This window comes from Vipera ursinii (assembly GCF_947247035.1).
Source record: "Vipera ursinii genome assembly, chromosome: 2".
Taxonomy (NCBI): Eukaryota; Metazoa; Chordata; class Lepidosauria; order Squamata; family Viperidae; genus Vipera; species Vipera ursinii.
Window position 1 is genome coordinate 55518281 of NC_139513.1, and position 16939 is coordinate 55535219.

Sequence of the window (16939 nt, forward strand, 5' to 3'; positions counted from 1 at the left end):
AAAACTAATTGTAGTAACTGTTAAGTTGTGAGCTCTGGACCGCATGGCCAAGATGGACGATGCAGGACAACAGGGTTCAGCATAACATTCTTTATTGATGAAGCACAGACTTGGCAAACAAAGGGGCAACTGCCCCTCTTATGTACCTAGCCAGGTATACTTGGAACCAATCCCATTGTCCGGATTTCCCGCCAAAGACTGCCCTGCCAATCCTGACAGGGCACCCTGCCACCTGGTGGTGTCAGTGGCTATCTCTGTGTAACATCCCCTATATACATATATACTGTACATAACAGTAACTTGAAAGTATTCTAAATAAGGAGCATAGGAGTTAATTAATAGATTTCTTACAAAAAGAAAAATCACAGGGGTTTGGACCTTTTATTGAAACACTTAAAGAGTGCAAGTCTGCCACTTTCAAGTTTTGAATTGTGGATAGGTGTCATCATTCCATCTAAGACTCATAATCAGTTCTTAATGGACATTACATTGCTTGGGTGGGAAAAAGATAACTTCTCCCTAGAAGTTCTCAATGTATAATGATGCAATGTTGCTTTAATTTTGCAATATTTCTATCTATAGGTGAGGAGCTATAAAGGAAATTGCTTAGAAATAACTATGTGTGTCTTTCTTGAGTTTTGGAGCCTGACTTGTAGTGATTTCTGGATAAACCTATAACTAAATTACACAGCAGCCTATAAAATTATTGTAAAAGTGTACTTAGATTGGAAAATCATGCATATCAGGACTACCTCCCTTCTAGAAGATATATTAATTTATCACACATGGATAGATTGTGTAGGTGTATTTTTTAATATTAAATATTATAAGAATATAATGTTAAATACATTTTTAAAAAGAAACTCTTGCTTCATACTTTGTGCCTTTCTATATTCGTTTGCATTTGTGTGTTTGTGTGTGTGAATACACACACACACACACACACAGAGTACCTATTTGTGTAATATTATAATGCTATTTAGAGCCTAGTCAAATTATTTTCAGGTCTTGTTCAGGTCTGCAAGATTTATATTTGCCATCAAGTGCTCCTGTTTCCATTGATTTTTCACTGTAACAATTAGGGGGGGAAAACCATATAGATGCCTAATTAGAAAACAGTCTCATTTGTTATTTAGAATGGAAGTGTCAGAATCCATTTATATCACATTTCATAAATGTATAGGTAGAACAATGTGCTTATTCTGGGGATTCTGCCATCTCTCTGAAGGGGGGGGAAAGGATAGACTTAAGGTGATCTTCTAACAACAGGGAACATTTGAACTGGGGGAGGGAGGGGGAGAGACAGATCTGGATTGCATCTTCATTTACAACTGAAAAAGGAAAGCAATAACCATAAAACCAAGGAGAGTTCCCTTTCCCACGGAAGGGCCTGACACCTAAGCAAATGATGAGAGCCTGACCAAATGGATGAGGGGAGGGGCTGAAATGGGAATGCTTTATATAGGATTGAAATGTAACTTTGTTAGATTCCATCTTGTATTGCCACAATCGATTCCATCCTAGTAAACACTTTCCTTTTGGACTAAACTTGCATCCAAGAGTTCTTATTTCCTAAGATGTGGATTGAGGTGGGTCCTGACAGGAAGTTTTGATATCTTGAAAATCATTTTCAGTCTGTCAACTGCATAGTATAATTAATGCAAAATTGTCATTCAGTGTCTAAATGGAGAACAGGGTCTTACTCGATATGTGAGAAGAAATATTTATATAACATGAAAAAGTACCAGTGAACAGATATACCTGAGGGGAGTTCCCAGGTAACACGATATGCAGTAACTCCACTCACACCCCTCCAGATCACCAGCATCCCTTGAGAGGAGATGTCCTGGGCACTCAGTTGTTGTATTCCTGCCAAATTCACTAGAAAGAGAGAGAGAGGAAAAATCAAACAAGATGAGCAGAAGGATGGTTCAGCTATCTAATTATCAATAATTCTAGAACCCAAATTTTCGTGAGCTTTATTTCCTCACCGAATTCACGGTTATGCTTCAAGATTATGAAAGGCAAAGACATGATTTTCCTATTTAAGTTATGAAGTTAAGGATGTTTTTATGGTTGTACTAGCTGATAATACCCACAATCAGTATCTTTATAGTAGTAGACTATAAAGACTACTAAAAGAGTTCCAGATAAAGACAAGAAAGTCCCAATCCTGGCACCTCGCATTTCTCAAAGCCTACTTCATGTATAAACTAAACACTGGAAAGCCTATAGTTCCTTATGTACCTAATCAGGGCTGGATTAACAACAGGCAAATCAGATAGTCCTTGGGTTACAGCCACTCGTTCAGTGACCAAAGTTATGATGGTGCTGAATAAGGGGGGACTTGAGAACAGTCCTCAAAGTTGAGGTTGTTGCAGAGTCCCAACAGACAAATGATTGTGAGTCAGACACTTGGCAACTGGCTTGCAAAACAGTTGCAGCATCCTACAGTCATGTGATCACTATTCGCTGGCTTCCCACAAGCAAAGTCAATGGGGAAGCGAGTAGGAGGTTGCAAGTCATTCCTATAAGTCTCTCCCATGCCCCCTTTTTCACCTGCCTGCCACCTACGCTCTATAATGCCTAGTGTGGCACTGCCTGCCTGCACTCTGTAGTGGCCATCCATGGTACCTATCCACCTCTGCTCCACTGCTTTTGCCCACAGTACTCATCCGTTGGCACTCCATAGTGTCTGCCTGAAGCAGCTGTCCAGCCATCCATTCTCTGTAGTACCCGCCCATTCATAGTCCGCAGTGCTTGCTGTGGCACCCACCCCACCCTCTTTAGTACCTGCTCATGGCACCCAGGCACCCTCCTGCACTCCGTAACACCTATTCCAGGAACAAAGCTCTGCTTCCCTTAATTTAGGCGACACTTACATGTTCGACTACGAACTACAGCAGGCACTATTGTATGATGTAGGAAGATTGGATGCAATGTTATCACATAGTCAGTGTTAGGTCGAAGGTTGCTGAGCAAGAACGAAGTAGAACTGGCATCAAGATTCACTTCTTCAGCCTGAGCTTCACCTTTCAGAAGGAAAAACAAAGGTAATTTTAGAAATGTACATAAAAAACGTACGAGAAATATATAGGATCACTGGCTAGTGCTACTTCTTTAAAAATGTTGATAAAATTACAACTCAAATTCTTATTGGAACTTCATTCTTCATTTCTTAACATTGAAATTTAAAGACTGAACTATATCACTAATTCAGGAAAGTAGAATTATTGATAAATGAGGGTTGTTTCCTTTTAAAATAGTCTTCCCCAACCTTGTATCTTCCACAGGTTTTCCAGCTATTCCAGCATTCTGGGAAATGCAAGTTGAGAGTGCCTGCAGTGGTTAAAGCATCAGGCTAGAAACCAAGTGACTGGGAGACTGTGAGTTCTAGTCCAGCCTCTGAGTGATCTTGGGACGGTTACTCTCAGCTCTAGGAAAAGGCAATGGCAAATAACTTCCAAAAAAAATCTTGCCAAGAAAACTAGAGACCTTGGCCAGGCAGTTACCAGAAGTCAAAAGTGATTTGAAGGAACATATACACAGTTGGCCAGCAGCCACATGCTGGACTCAAAGAAAATACTTAATAAAGTCAGAGCCAAAAGTAAGGGAGAATATTACTGTAAGTATCTCACTGGACCTTGTCTTAATCTCTCTAATCCATTTTTCCTCTTTTTCTTACTTTCTTTACTCTCTTCTGTCTTCCCCCGATAGCGGATTGAAGGGATGAGACAGATACTTAACAGAAATCGGAACTGACCCTTTCTGAGAGCTTTGAAAATTAAGCCACATGCTATACGGAACTAGGCTGAAGTCTGTAGGACTGAAAGTCACCCACACTTCCTTGTAATACAGCAGCTACAGAAGTCCAGCTTACATGTATCTCCGGACTGGGCTCATTTGTTTTCTACTTGATCCCATGTATATCTCCACCCTCTATTTCAGAGTATTTAGTATTGCGTGGAACATGAATCTTTAGCTGCTGAACAAGGAACGGAGACCATTTTAACATAAACCATTTTTACTCTAAAGTGGATTAGAACAAATATCTAGAGAGCATTGATAGACAAATGACAGTGACAGTTACTACAGGACCCTTTTTTTGCACAGGCTTTCTTTCTGATTGAGTCACACCAAGCAAAGCCGCAAGCAAAAGGAACAGTTGGCGGTGATCTCATCAACATTCATTTTGGTGCCCACAGGGCCAGCATTCTCTGCTAGGCAGATGAATTCCCTTGGCAGCAGGTGTGGCCAGACACTGGGTGAGGCACTGGGAGACTTGCCAGGGCTATAAGCACCAGCATGGCTGCAGGCTGAGGTGAGGCAGCTCCAGGTGCAGCTTCTGACAAGCACATCACAACAAGTCATGGGGGAATATTCCAGTAGGGTCCACTTTCCCAAGCCTGGATTTTCTTACCCAGGAAACCATGAGTTCTGACCCTTGCTGCATTTGGTAGTTAGAACTGATGCTTGGGAGCAGTTGGGACTGGACATAAAGTTACCCTCTCTCCAACTCAATTTGTTCTTTTTAAAGTCTGCAATCCTCAACAAACAAGAGCTGTTACAGGACAGGGATGTACAGTACAGATGTCTCCATCCCAGACAAAGTGCTCCATTCTGATGAAGGACTCACTTTTCTGCTAGAGCACAAGCCCATTATAACCTAAAGAAACACAGCAATTCCTGTTCTCCCCTCATCCCTGTAAATCAGGAGATGAAGAACTACCAATCAGGTTAAAAGGAAGCTGCAGCCATGTACTGTACTTCCTGTTCCACTTCAGCTCCAGTACTCCCTGAAGCAACTGAATTAATTGCTGATACAGAAGCCTTCTGAGGCTTAGCACTTCTAACCCCAAAAACCACCCCTGTGATTTTTTTTGCACTGACCTCTAGCCACATAAGTGAGCCTGTAGCCTTGTAGGGCTTCATTCAGATCAGCTGTCCAGGACAGCCTGAGGAAAAATGGCCCTGTTTCCAACACCCGAAAATTTGTCACTCCAGACAGGATCTCTGTAAGGAAAACAAAGTATTGGGATCTCTATCAGGAAAATAAAGAATCGTTGGGGTGGGTCCTTCACATTCACATTTTACTTGAGTCCCAGACACGTTGTGTTATGAGAGAATTTATACTAATAGGATGGAGTCATTTTCACTCATAGTGGAATGAACTGCATGAGCAAAATGGCAAAGCCATCTCCAGCCAGGGTCCCTTCAGAATACCAGGAATACAATACCAGTACCCCAACCATTAGGCTGCCTGGAACAAATGAAAGCTGGCAGGATCATCATTGCAGAAAACCTGGCATTGTAAGGTTATGCTGGCAACTCATTTGAAAATTATACAGGATAATGACAGCAGACAGTGGAAGTTATAAAAATGGTGCAGACAATACACATGTGAGAAAAGACAGTCCTTAAGCACAAAGTCCAAAAGCTGCATAGGGCTCTAAAGATCAATCCCAGGACTTTGACTAATACTTAAAATGGCCTTGTAGTCAGTGCAGTAGTTTCAAAACACACATGAAGTATTTTCTGGGGTTTAGCCCAATAGCAGCCTAGCTGTGATAATGTGTGATAGCTATAGTGCATTCAGAAAGTATTCAGACCCCTTCACTTTGGTTAATTTTGTTACGCTGCAGCCTGATTCTACAGTTGTTCAAATTCAGTTTTTTTTCTCATTAGTCTATACTCACTAATGACAAAGCGAAAACCGAATTTTAGAAATGTCTACAAATTTATTAAAAAGGAAAAACTGAAATGTCACATTGGCATATGTATGCAGACCCTTGCAACAACACGTGAAATTTAGCTCTGGTGCCTCTCATTTCTCTTGATCATTGCTGACATTTTTCTACACCTTGATTGGAGTCCACCAGTGGTAAATTAAATTGATTGGACATGATTTGGAAAGGCACACACCTCTCTATAGAAGGCCTCACAGCTAACAATGCATACTGTGGCAGAGTAAAAGCCATGAGGTCAAAGGAACTGCCTGCAGAGCTCAGACAGGATTATTGCAAGGCAATGATCAGGAGAAGGCTACAATAAAATTTCTGCTGCACTGAAGGTTCCTAAGAGCACAGTAGCCTCCATAATTCTCAAATGGAAGAAGTTTGTCACAACCAGGTCTCTTCCAAGAGCTGCTCACCCAGTCAAACTGAACAATTGGGGGAGAAGGAATTTAGTAAGAGAGGTGACCAAGAACCCAATAATCATTGAGCTACAGAGATCCTATGTGGAGATGGGACAGAGTTCTAGAAGGACAACCATCACTGCAGCCCTCCATCTATCTGGGCTTTATGGCAGAGTGGCTAGATGAACGCCTCTCCTCAGTGCAAAAGACATGAAAGTGTGCTTGGAGTTTGCAAAAAAGCATCTAAAGGACTCTCAGACTGTGAAGAACAAGATTCTCTGGTCTGATGAAACCAAGATAGATCTGTTTGGCCTCAATTCTAAAACTTATGTCTGGAGGAAACCAGGCACTGCTCATCACCTGCCCAATGTCATCCCAACAGTGAAGCATGGTGGTGGTGGCAGCATCATGGTGTGGGGGTGTTTTTCAGCAGCAGGAACTGGGAGACTGCTCAGGGATGAGGGAAAGCTGAATGGAGAAAAGTACATGGATATCCTCAATGAAAACCAGTTCCACAGACTGGGCCGGAGGTTCACTTTTCAACAAGACAAATCCTAAGCACACAGCCAAGACAACACAGGAGTGGCTCAGGGACAACTCTGTCCTAGAGTGGCCCAGCCAGAGCCCTGACTTGAACCCTACTGAACATCTCTGGAAGGACCTGAAAATGGTTGTCCACCAATGTTCGTCATCCAGCTTGACTGAGCTTGAGAGGATTTACAAGGAAGACAGGCAGAAAATCCTCTAATTCAGGTGTGCAAAGCTTGTTGCTTCATAGCCAAAAAGACTCGAAGCTGCCAAAGGTGCTTCAACAAAGTACTGATTTGAATACTTATGCCAATGTGATATTTCATTTTTTCCCCTTTTTACTAAATTTACAGATATTTCCAAATTGCTGTTTTCACTTTGTCATTGTGAGGTACTGAGTGTAGATTAATGAGGAAAAAAAATGAATTGCAACAACTATAGAATCTGGCTGCAGCATAACAAAATTGACAAAAGTGAAGGGGTCTGAATACTTTCTGAATGCAGTCTATATTGGGGGAAAATATTCTGATGGGTATAGCACACATTGTATGATGAATTATTACATTAATTTTTAATATGAAGTTAAGTTTTGAGTACAGCACAACTCCTGATGACATACATGGACATATACATTCAGTTGCTTGTCATGATAACTAAATAAAGACATCTTCAAAAGCAATATAATGCCCTGTAAGAATGTATGAGTCAGGTACCCAGGATTAGCCAAAGAATTAGCCAAAGGCTAGGAAAAAAGATGGTGGATGCATACTTGCCCTGGAGGCTATTTAGGACTCCAATGCCACAATGGAAAAGGCTTTAAATTCCTGTATTAGCAGGGTTTCTCAGACATAAATTCAGGACAATATCAGACTTTTCATTATGGCTTTTACTTGCTTCCCAGAAGATAGCCATCAACTTATTCACCAGCTCTCTGACTCTGCAATCAAAAAACTGTGGCTATGTCCTGAACTATTACACATAAACTTCCTAACTGTAAATTCTAAATATTATACATGATAAGGCTACACAAACACCCAAAGAACCACAAATGGGAGTTTATACCCGAGAAATCTGAAGGCACCAAATTCTGGAATTATTTGGGAGGAATTTTAAAAGGAAATATATCAAGAAATGTCAAAGAAATTACAGAATTTCAGTACATCAAAGATGGGCTTATTACTCACGTGTCCGTCCTTTGCCAGAAACTGATTCTCCAATGCGATTGGCATACTGAGCTATAATAGTGACCTGGTAATCTGTCCCACTTTTCAAGCCACGAAGTACAGTGCTTGTCTCACCAGATCCCACACTGATCTGTTTAGTATCCAGAATGAATCTGTTACTACTCATTAATTGCCACCATATCTAATCATATATGCAAATACCATCTGTATGAATTTACATTCTACTATTTCTGGTATTTCTCAAATAAAAATGGCTTGAGGAAGGACAAGTAGTACTTAACTCCTACCTCTATACTATTAACCTGATAAAAATTTATCACTACAATACTAAAGCTAATTAGTTTTACTAGGAATAAATAAAAAATGTCCTTTTTTCAAAACTGCGTTGTTTTATGTAAAAATAAAAATCTCCTCTTCTAGGCAAATAAAAAAAGAAAAATACTTTACAAGTCTTGTGTTTACTGCACATTGCTTACAAAACCTCTAACATGTTTAATGTTCATTTTATACTACTTGCAAACCATGTCACATGTTCACCTCACATTCCTTGCACCAAAGAGTTGACCGCAATTTATTAGATGGAGTTATTGCTTAAAACAACTTTAGACAGAATAACAGAGTGATCAAAGCTGGCCAACCCCCTGCTTCATTATTATCTAAATTCGTCAAAATAACACTCCCCAAGTTTCTCTTCTATTATCAAATACTATAATATTTGATAATAGAAGGGAGGGACTTTAAGTAAATAAGAACTGGGTGATGGTCACAAGAAACTGATGGGGTAACTAGTTGAAGAAATAAGCTACATTCTGTGATGAGACAACTCCCTTAGAATGCAGGGCGGACACTGGACCTTTCATCCTTTTTTATAAACAAAAAGTCAATATTATTATGTCAACTATAACAATGTGTATCAACTAAAAGAGCACTCTGGAACATGGGCTGGTCTGAAAACAGACAAAGCCAGTTAGTGTTTATGTTGTTGTTTTAATTTGGAGGGGGAAGGCCATTAATATAGCATGACCTTGATAATGTACCTTCAACCTCTTTTCAGACCAATAAGGGCCTTACTCCCACATTAGTTGTATGCATAATATTTTATCCTGAGAAATGCCACCCCCAGAACACCGCAAACCACTTCTTATTCCAGAAGTTTCACTTTTAGAAAACTGCTATGTTAGCCACAGAATGGGTTGACTAATGTGGTCTTGGATGAAAAATAGGACAATTCAGATTTCCCCAATAGTGAATGTTTTGCACATATGTATCTGCCACACTAAAACTGCCCTGTTTTATAGCTGAATTTTGCTAAATTTACTTCTGAGAAAGCATGACGATTGCACTATAAAAAGTACTCACCTCCTGCCTTTCTGACAGGATTTGTTGCCCCAGGCCAGTCAAAGGTACATACTGGACTTTATATCCAATTACAGGACCACCAGCTGCTGTCCAACGGATCCTTAGCATGTCTGTTCCTTGTTCCACAAAGGCCAGGTTGGAAGGACCATTGTAGGCACCTTAAGGAATAATAGCAGAGAGGACAACATAAATCAGGTTTACTGTTGACATAGACCACTTTAGAAAGTTGTAGACATAGAAAAGAAAGGCTAAGCATTTCAGAAAAGCTGAAAGGATCTATGAAATGAAGAGTGACAGCGTCGACATCAGTGGGGGCTGGGACCTCTAATGGAAGAATGGAATGCTATCCACTTGCTGGGTCAAATCAAATCATCAATAAGATGGGATCAGTGGCCCTGACCTAAGCTTCCTTCAATATTGTTTCCATGGAAAGAAGAAAAGAACAAAATTCAGATGTTCACTGAAGGGAAAGTTCCAAAGGTTATATAGCATATCAAACTGAACACCAAAGTCCTCCAAATCCTTTACCTATTGTTTGGAGGATGCCTCCTGTGCTGGCACACACCTTCTGTGACACCAGCGGCAGGAGGGATGCCAGGATTTTAAAATCAGTAACATAGAAGGAATAATCTTCTGTGGGTGTGGAAGCCACTCGGTCAAGCTCCTTCCGGTCTGCATTTTTGATACCTGGGTGAAGGAGAGAAAAAAAGAAACACTCTGCTTCAGCTCCGATCCTCCATTAAACAATTGCTATATTATTGTGGCACTCAGTCTTTTTCACACTGGGAGCAACTCTCGGAATAAACTGAGCTTTGATCGCTAAGGTAAGTTTTGCCATTATTTAAACTGAGATTGAGAAACTGGCATCCTTAGACATTTTGGGTTCCACTCCCATCAGCCCCCTGGCCAACTTGACCAAAGGGAAGAAACATGGAAGCCTTAAACCAAAACATATGGAGGCCTCCTGAAACTATAAACCTGATTTAACCCTTGTAATTTGGAAAGCTACTATAACCTGAGCTCCCTGGAAGGGCACATCTTTTGAATGCACTTCAGTACCCAACATCTTAAGATAGGGCTGAGAAAAACTCCAGTCTATTGCCCTAAAGAACAGTTGAGACCAGTTAAGCTCTGCCAGTTCTTGTCCTAGTTGTTTTTAATCCAAAGTTGCAAAATTTCCACCACAGTAATAGTTGCTCCAAGCTCTCTAGGGATATATTTTGTCCTCCTTCAAAAAAATGCTTGGAAAGTACTAGAAGTCTTCTATGGTTTTGCTAAGAAAAACATGCTTCCACACATATATTACACACAAACATTTGTAATTTGAAATCCATATTAGGACTATGCTTTTCTTAGGCAAATGCCAAAAATGCATGTAACTTTCTTGCCCTGCCCTTTGAGATTTCTTCAGCGGGCAATACATTAAAAAAAGAATGGGGAAAGATAGGAGAAGAAGCATTATTAAAGACATTAAAATGGCAATGTCTTCATAATCGGGTGGTGAGATGAATATCTTGCTTGATGAAGAAATGTGGAGATTTTGAAAGCCTGTACATTTTTGTGGCTTTGGAGTTGATTTAATAAAAGCAATGATCTTCAAGGGATTTCTCCTGCCAAAATAGTACTTGTGTTTCTGTATAACAGAAATTGACATGGCCATCTTTTTTAAGCACTTCACTTGCTTTTATTTTTTTTAATTTTAAATTCTAATCTGGAAAAATATTTATCTATGCATCAAGAACAATGCACCGATAAACAATTATTTTCTGCAACAATTAGCCTGGGAGCTGTATTATAGTCGTAGAACTGAATTCTCAGTTTGCAAGTGCAGACTTCCCCAGGCTTATTGGAGACATAAGCAAAGTCAGGGGGGTGGGGTGGAGAGGGGGTTCCAGGATTAATAAACCTAGAGGGCCCATCCCGTGCTTGCAATGTTCTCAATCTCACCTATCCCTAATCTGGCAAGTAGGAACTGGTTTATGCATTTCACGTACCACCCATCCAATATGTTTTTCTTTCAGCAAACAGTTAACAACAAGCAGGAGATAATGGGACCTAGTGGCTGGTGCGGAGGGAGAACGTCCCATTAAATTTGTCCTTATTTGATACCCATCCTACACTGCAAGATCACTCACCCACAGCAAAGACTTTAATGCCTTGATTCTTCAGTTTTAAGGCTGTCTGCTCAACCTCATCCTGAGACTTTCCATCAGTAATGAGAATACAGATCTAAGGGAAAAGAAAATGCAATAATAAGTAACACAAATGACTTAAGGTCAATTCTTTTTGAAGAACAGCTCAGTGTATGCTCAGCCTGACCAGCTGCCATTAAATGACTGAGGCAGAAATAAAGATCAAGACTGCTAAACGTGTTTCTAGGAACCAATACCCTTATTTCAGAACACCAGTAAGAGTTATTTTTTAATGTCGGTCTATTAACAATATGTAGCGTTTAAATGTTCCTTGTGGGGTGTTTTGCTTACTAGAATAGGACAGATATTGCTCATACAGCCCTTTAAGTTCAAAAAAGTTGAGGTTTAAGTGCTACATCCATTCAGCATTCAGGAAGCAACAGGTCATACTTCCACTGAAAAACATGAGTTTGCAATATTATAAGAGACCAAAAATGGCTGTAAGAATTGGCAAAACCTGTAGGATTATGCCCAGGACTCTCTGGCCATTCCCTTCTCTTTCTGTTGGGGCAGAAAACGTTTTCACCGTACCTTTGGAATGTTAGGCCGGAGCTGACTGGCCCCAAATAAATTATCTGCTACATAACGCAGGCCTGCTCCTGTGCGAGTATTTCCACCCTTGAAGGCTATCTCTTGGACAGCCCGTATCACTTCCGTTCCATTGAGAAAGTCAGAGAATTCGAACTCAGTCCTGGAATCGGAACAAAATTAAAAGTAATACTATTATTTGAAAGTCCATCAGGTGACAGGAAGTATTTCTCAGATTACTGCTCTGTAACTGATTTTTGTAGTTGTTTTTTTTAAATCAATCTCTGCGAGGTTTTTTTGGGAGCTTTTCAATGTTATAAATAGAGCACTTGGCTCCTCTAACAAGTAACAGGCAATTATATGTCATGAATGCAGTTTTGTTTGTCTTTAGAGCGAATACGAATCTCAAGAATATGTGCAAGATATACACAAACAGACATAGACACAAACAGCAGCCCCTTTTGTGCCCAATACGTTACTCAATGCACATTTTCTAATCAAATAGATTTACTCTGCAAATAGAATAAAAGAGAAGATTAATATTTTTCCTTCTCTTGAAAATTGCAGGCTGGTTATTTTGAGGGTCATCCTTCAGGAATAAGGGACGGGGGTCAAGAGGCTAAACCAGAGATCTCCAACCTTTCTCGGTTGGCAGACCGGAGGAAAAGGGAGAGAGAAGCATTTTACGTGTGTGCGCACACACACAAACGGGCCGCGAGCACGTGTGATGCAAATGGGGCAGTGCTAGAAGCCGCGTGACACTCACTAGCACTTTTGCCACGCAGCACCTTGTTTTTGCCTTGTAGTGGCATTTTCGACAGACAGCATCCCGTTTTCACCATGCAGTGCCCCATTTTTGCCACGCAGTGCCTGTTTGCATGGCGGCAGTGCTAGCGCGAGTGAGGTGAGTGTGTGCACTGGGCAGCCTGTTCTGTGGCCCGGTGGCTAGCAGGCCACGGCCCGGTAGTGGGCCACGGACCACAAGTTGGTGATCCCTGGGCTAAATCATAAAAAGAACAGTTGCTGGAATTGGGTATATCTAGTTTAATGAAGGCAAGGATGAGGGCTGACATGGTAGCAGTGTTCTAATATCTCAGGGGTTGCCACAAAGAAGGGGGAGTCAAGCTATTCTCCAAAGCATCTGAGGGCAGGACAAGAAGCAACAGATGGAAACTAACCAAGGAAAGAAGCAACCAAAACTAAGGAGAAATTTCCTGACAGTGAGAACAATAAACCAGTGGAACAGCTTGCCTTAGAAGTTGTGGATGGAGGTTTTTAACAAGCAATTGGACAGTCATTTGTCTGAAATGGTATAAGGTTTCCTGCCTGAGCAGGGGATTGGACTAGAAGACTTCCAAGGTCCCTTCCAACTCTGTTATTCTGTTATTTTGGATGGTTAGAAGTAAATAGAGTTTTAACTGCAAATGAAACCAGTAACAGTTCCTTGGAATGTGACATCTCAATTTTCCCCAGACCAGTATCTTTCAGGGAGCATTGAATTCAACTCCCAGCTTGCATGGCACCAGTCTTGGGGAAGGCAGGCTATCTAATATATTGAACATCATGTTCCCAATTGTGGCCATCTAGAAAACTCAAAGAATTCTACATGCCATGAAGGCAAACTGATTGATCCCAGCATCTAGCATTTAGTGAAATTATGTCTTGGAATACAGCAGCCCCATTTAATTATCCAAGTCAGTAACACAGATGTTCTCCAAGAATTCATCTAAAGTGAGTAAAACTAAAAGCAAGAAGACTAGGACTCACCTGGGGTCATCACTGTACTGCACAGCTGCATAACGTACCCCATTCACACCCACCACATTGACAAAAGGAACAACCAGTCCTTCCATGAAGGATCGAATCATGCGGAAATTTCCCCTGCCAATGCTAGAGGATCCATCTACTAGGAATACAATGTCAGCCAGGTACACGTTGGTGCAGATCACTGCAAGGCAATATCAACTGATCAGAAAGCTTATCTTCATCAGTGGATCCCCTCCATCCATTTATATTACAAGGCAAAAGAACAGCACAAGCTGGGCTTGGTCTACACACAGTTACATACTAGCTTGAACCTTTAATCCCACAGAGCCAGACTGAATCATTCCTATTCAAAAAGGTCTACAGCTTTTGTGCACTTCATACAATGAGTCCATAACTTGATTTGACCATTGAAGTCATTACACTAGAGAAGAGGTAGAAAAAGCCTTGGCTTAATAACTAGTGTGAGAAGACTACAGATAGTCTTTGATTTACAATCACAATATCATGATTCAGTTTGGAAGTAGTGAGTCATGACTAAGCCTTGGCAAATAAAATTTTAGAGTCATCAATTCATAGCCCCTACTCCATAAATGCATAGCTTTTTTCTATTGTGAGCTGCATTCCTTCAGATGAGATCTCTTCAGAAGACTACATGTATGGCACAGTTAAAGCTAGGTACACTCTTTCTTATTACACCCTCTGTTCTCTCTTTCAAGCAGCAGGTTGCAAGGAAGGGAGGAAAACGTTTATCAAGGCTTCTGAAATTAGGTCCAGGAGCAGAGGTTTCCTATCCCTAAATTACCCACCATCACCCCCCACAGTCAAAGGAATTATTAGTATTATATGGCTAGAAAATTTGTAATGTTGAGGAGAAAAAAAATAGCAGTGTTCCTTTCCTCTCATTGCACAGCTGTTATGAAATTATAATTAAGAACTGTGTGCCAGGTATGTTCTGTAACTGGTTGTTTTTTTTTTAAATGAAAATGCTTTCAAATACACAAAGTTGTGAAAAATAAACCTGGCCATGTTCAACTCCACACGTGAACTCTCATCCCCCTGTAGTTGCTGGGGACTCCCAAATGAACTCCAGCATCTAATCTTTGCTCTCCTATTACACCAGGTGTGCTAGAAGAGAAATCGTAACATATGGCGCTTTGTGCAGCTCTCCAAGATTTTAAGTGGTGTTTTGACAAACCCTTCTCTCCAGGGGCCTTCTCTAACAGATGGACAGCTTTACCTCTTAGCTTTCCTGAAGTTATAGCTTCCTGCTATAACTCCTCTAGCCAATGCAAAAAGACAGAAGTTGGTGTTCCAATCTATAGGGCTGCCATGCAGGGTTAAATTAACCGTGACTCACCTCTCTCCCTTTTTTGAGCCATGACTTGTATGGAAGCAAAGAGTACAGCATGGAGTGCTGCGAGGAACAGCGTTTCCCTTCTCATTATGAGAGTCTGAAATAAAGAATATGAGATGGAAGCATGCTCGGTTTTTCAGATAATACTGAAGTATTACCCTAGTCTCCAACCCAAGAAAACAGATTAGGGGAAAAAAGGATCTCCACAGTCCTTGCTTATTTATATACTACTTTTATATCTCATTGTTTCTCTGGAAATTCAAATAGGCTTCCTATAATTTTATGTTGTTTGCTTACCCATGGCCAAAGAGATGAAGATGACTGCAAAGACCCGAGTGCAGTGCATTTAATAACAGGAAAAATCAGGCAGTACAGAACAGAATATTTAAGAGTTCATATACTACTCTCAGCTATATATCAGCTTCTATATATCTCTATATACTTCTCCAAATCAGTAGCCTTCAGAAATTCAGGACTGCCGTCTCCAGCAGCTCTAGCCAGTATGCCCCCAAATTTTCAGGAACAATAGATATTATAATGCAAAATTTCTGAGAGACATGAAGTTGAGGAACTGCTCTTTAGTAACTTACTGATGGAAGAAGGCAGTTGGCTACAAGACCAAAACTAGAAAGGAAGGATGAAGACATATGCTTATGAAACCTAGTGCCTTAGTTAAAATGCCCACTGTTTCCTGGGAAATTATCAGCATGAGAATTTGGTTTCCACCTGCATTTTGGGAAAGAATAGTCAAGCTGTTATTAGCCCACATGCATTTATATTGTACATTGGTACATTCCATCTCTTTTGCACACTAAAAAATATTTAAGCCACACAAATATTGATATTTAAATAAATGTATTTTATTAGAACTATACAGGTCTAAATATATTTCATTCAAAATCTCTCCTTTTAAATGGGTAGTTAACTGAGAACTACCAGATGAGGCCGAAATGCAAAGAATGATAGATGTATCTTCCCTTTAATGCATTAATCTTCCTTTATCAGATCACTTCATTATGGAATTTTTAATGTTTGAATTCTTAAAGCATTTATACATCTTCATTTACTATTCATAGAAGCACAAATCCACACATGCGCATAATAAATGATACTTGATCCTTTTGGATCAATGAAATTGGAAGCTCCAGATATAATAGATGGATTAATCTGGAAGCTCCAGATATAAGTGATTGACTTTACATGCAGCAATAAATCATGCGATTTTTTTTTGGACTAGGCTTAACACATATGTGTACCTGGCCATTGTGGTTTATAAACCATGGCTTATGGCTCAGCACAATGTGTAAATCAGGTCACTATAATCTATTTCATACATACTGTCATTCCAGTTTGCATATCATAGCTTATTGAACAAATCACTGTTAACTTGTTGACATCTTTCCTCAGAGAGAGTAAGGAAGAGAACAGGATGTTAAACTCTCAGTTTGTATTATACAAGAGGAAAGTCTTAGTTGACAAAACAGAATACCCATGCTTAAACAAATCATTGTTTAGCATAATGGGTGAACCCACAACCATCACTTATATAAGCCTTTATTATGGGCCAAACCAGATGATTAGGTGAAAAAGGAAGAAATCCATTCTAGTGGAAACAAACCTTCACCTTAATCATCTAGATACTTAGTGGTTAGATCACACCGCGTACATATTTTCTCTTTGTAATGATCTCCTTTCTTAAAAAAACAACAAAACAGGATTCCCCCCCCTTTTTTAAAAAAAAAGGAATTATGCAAAACTCTTGGCTTAGTTTCATCAATTCCACTGAATGGAAACTTTTGAAACTTCTAAAATTAAATAGCACAGATCATTTAAATATATACTATATATAGGACACTTAAGTATTCATCGTTCTTATAATTTAAGTTCAGAC

At 40.1% G+C, this 16939-nt stretch overlaps 1 protein-coding gene across 1 annotated transcript in view; it reads right to left on the reverse strand.

The window, feature by feature from the left end:
- Positions 1-15136, reverse strand: part of COL7A1 (collagen type VII alpha 1 chain) — a gene marked incomplete at its 5' end in the record, with an annotated part of 134524 nt that extends 119388 nt beyond the window's left edge. The window contains 10 exons of the mRNA XM_083353344.1: positions 1762-1881; positions 2883-3032; positions 4891-5013; positions 7849-7978; positions 9208-9365; positions 9736-9894; positions 11343-11436; positions 11931-12090; positions 13695-13875; positions 15052-15136. Coding sequence (XP_083209470.1) covers positions 1762-1881; positions 2883-3032; positions 4891-5013; positions 7849-7978; positions 9208-9365; positions 9736-9894; positions 11343-11436; positions 11931-12090; positions 13695-13875; positions 15052-15136 — 1360 coding nt within the window. The remainder of the gene's footprint in view (positions 1-1761; positions 1882-2882; positions 3033-4890; positions 5014-7848; positions 7979-9207; positions 9366-9735; positions 9895-11342; positions 11437-11930; positions 12091-13694; positions 13876-15051) is intronic.
- Positions 15137-16939: the final 1803 nt, after the last annotated feature.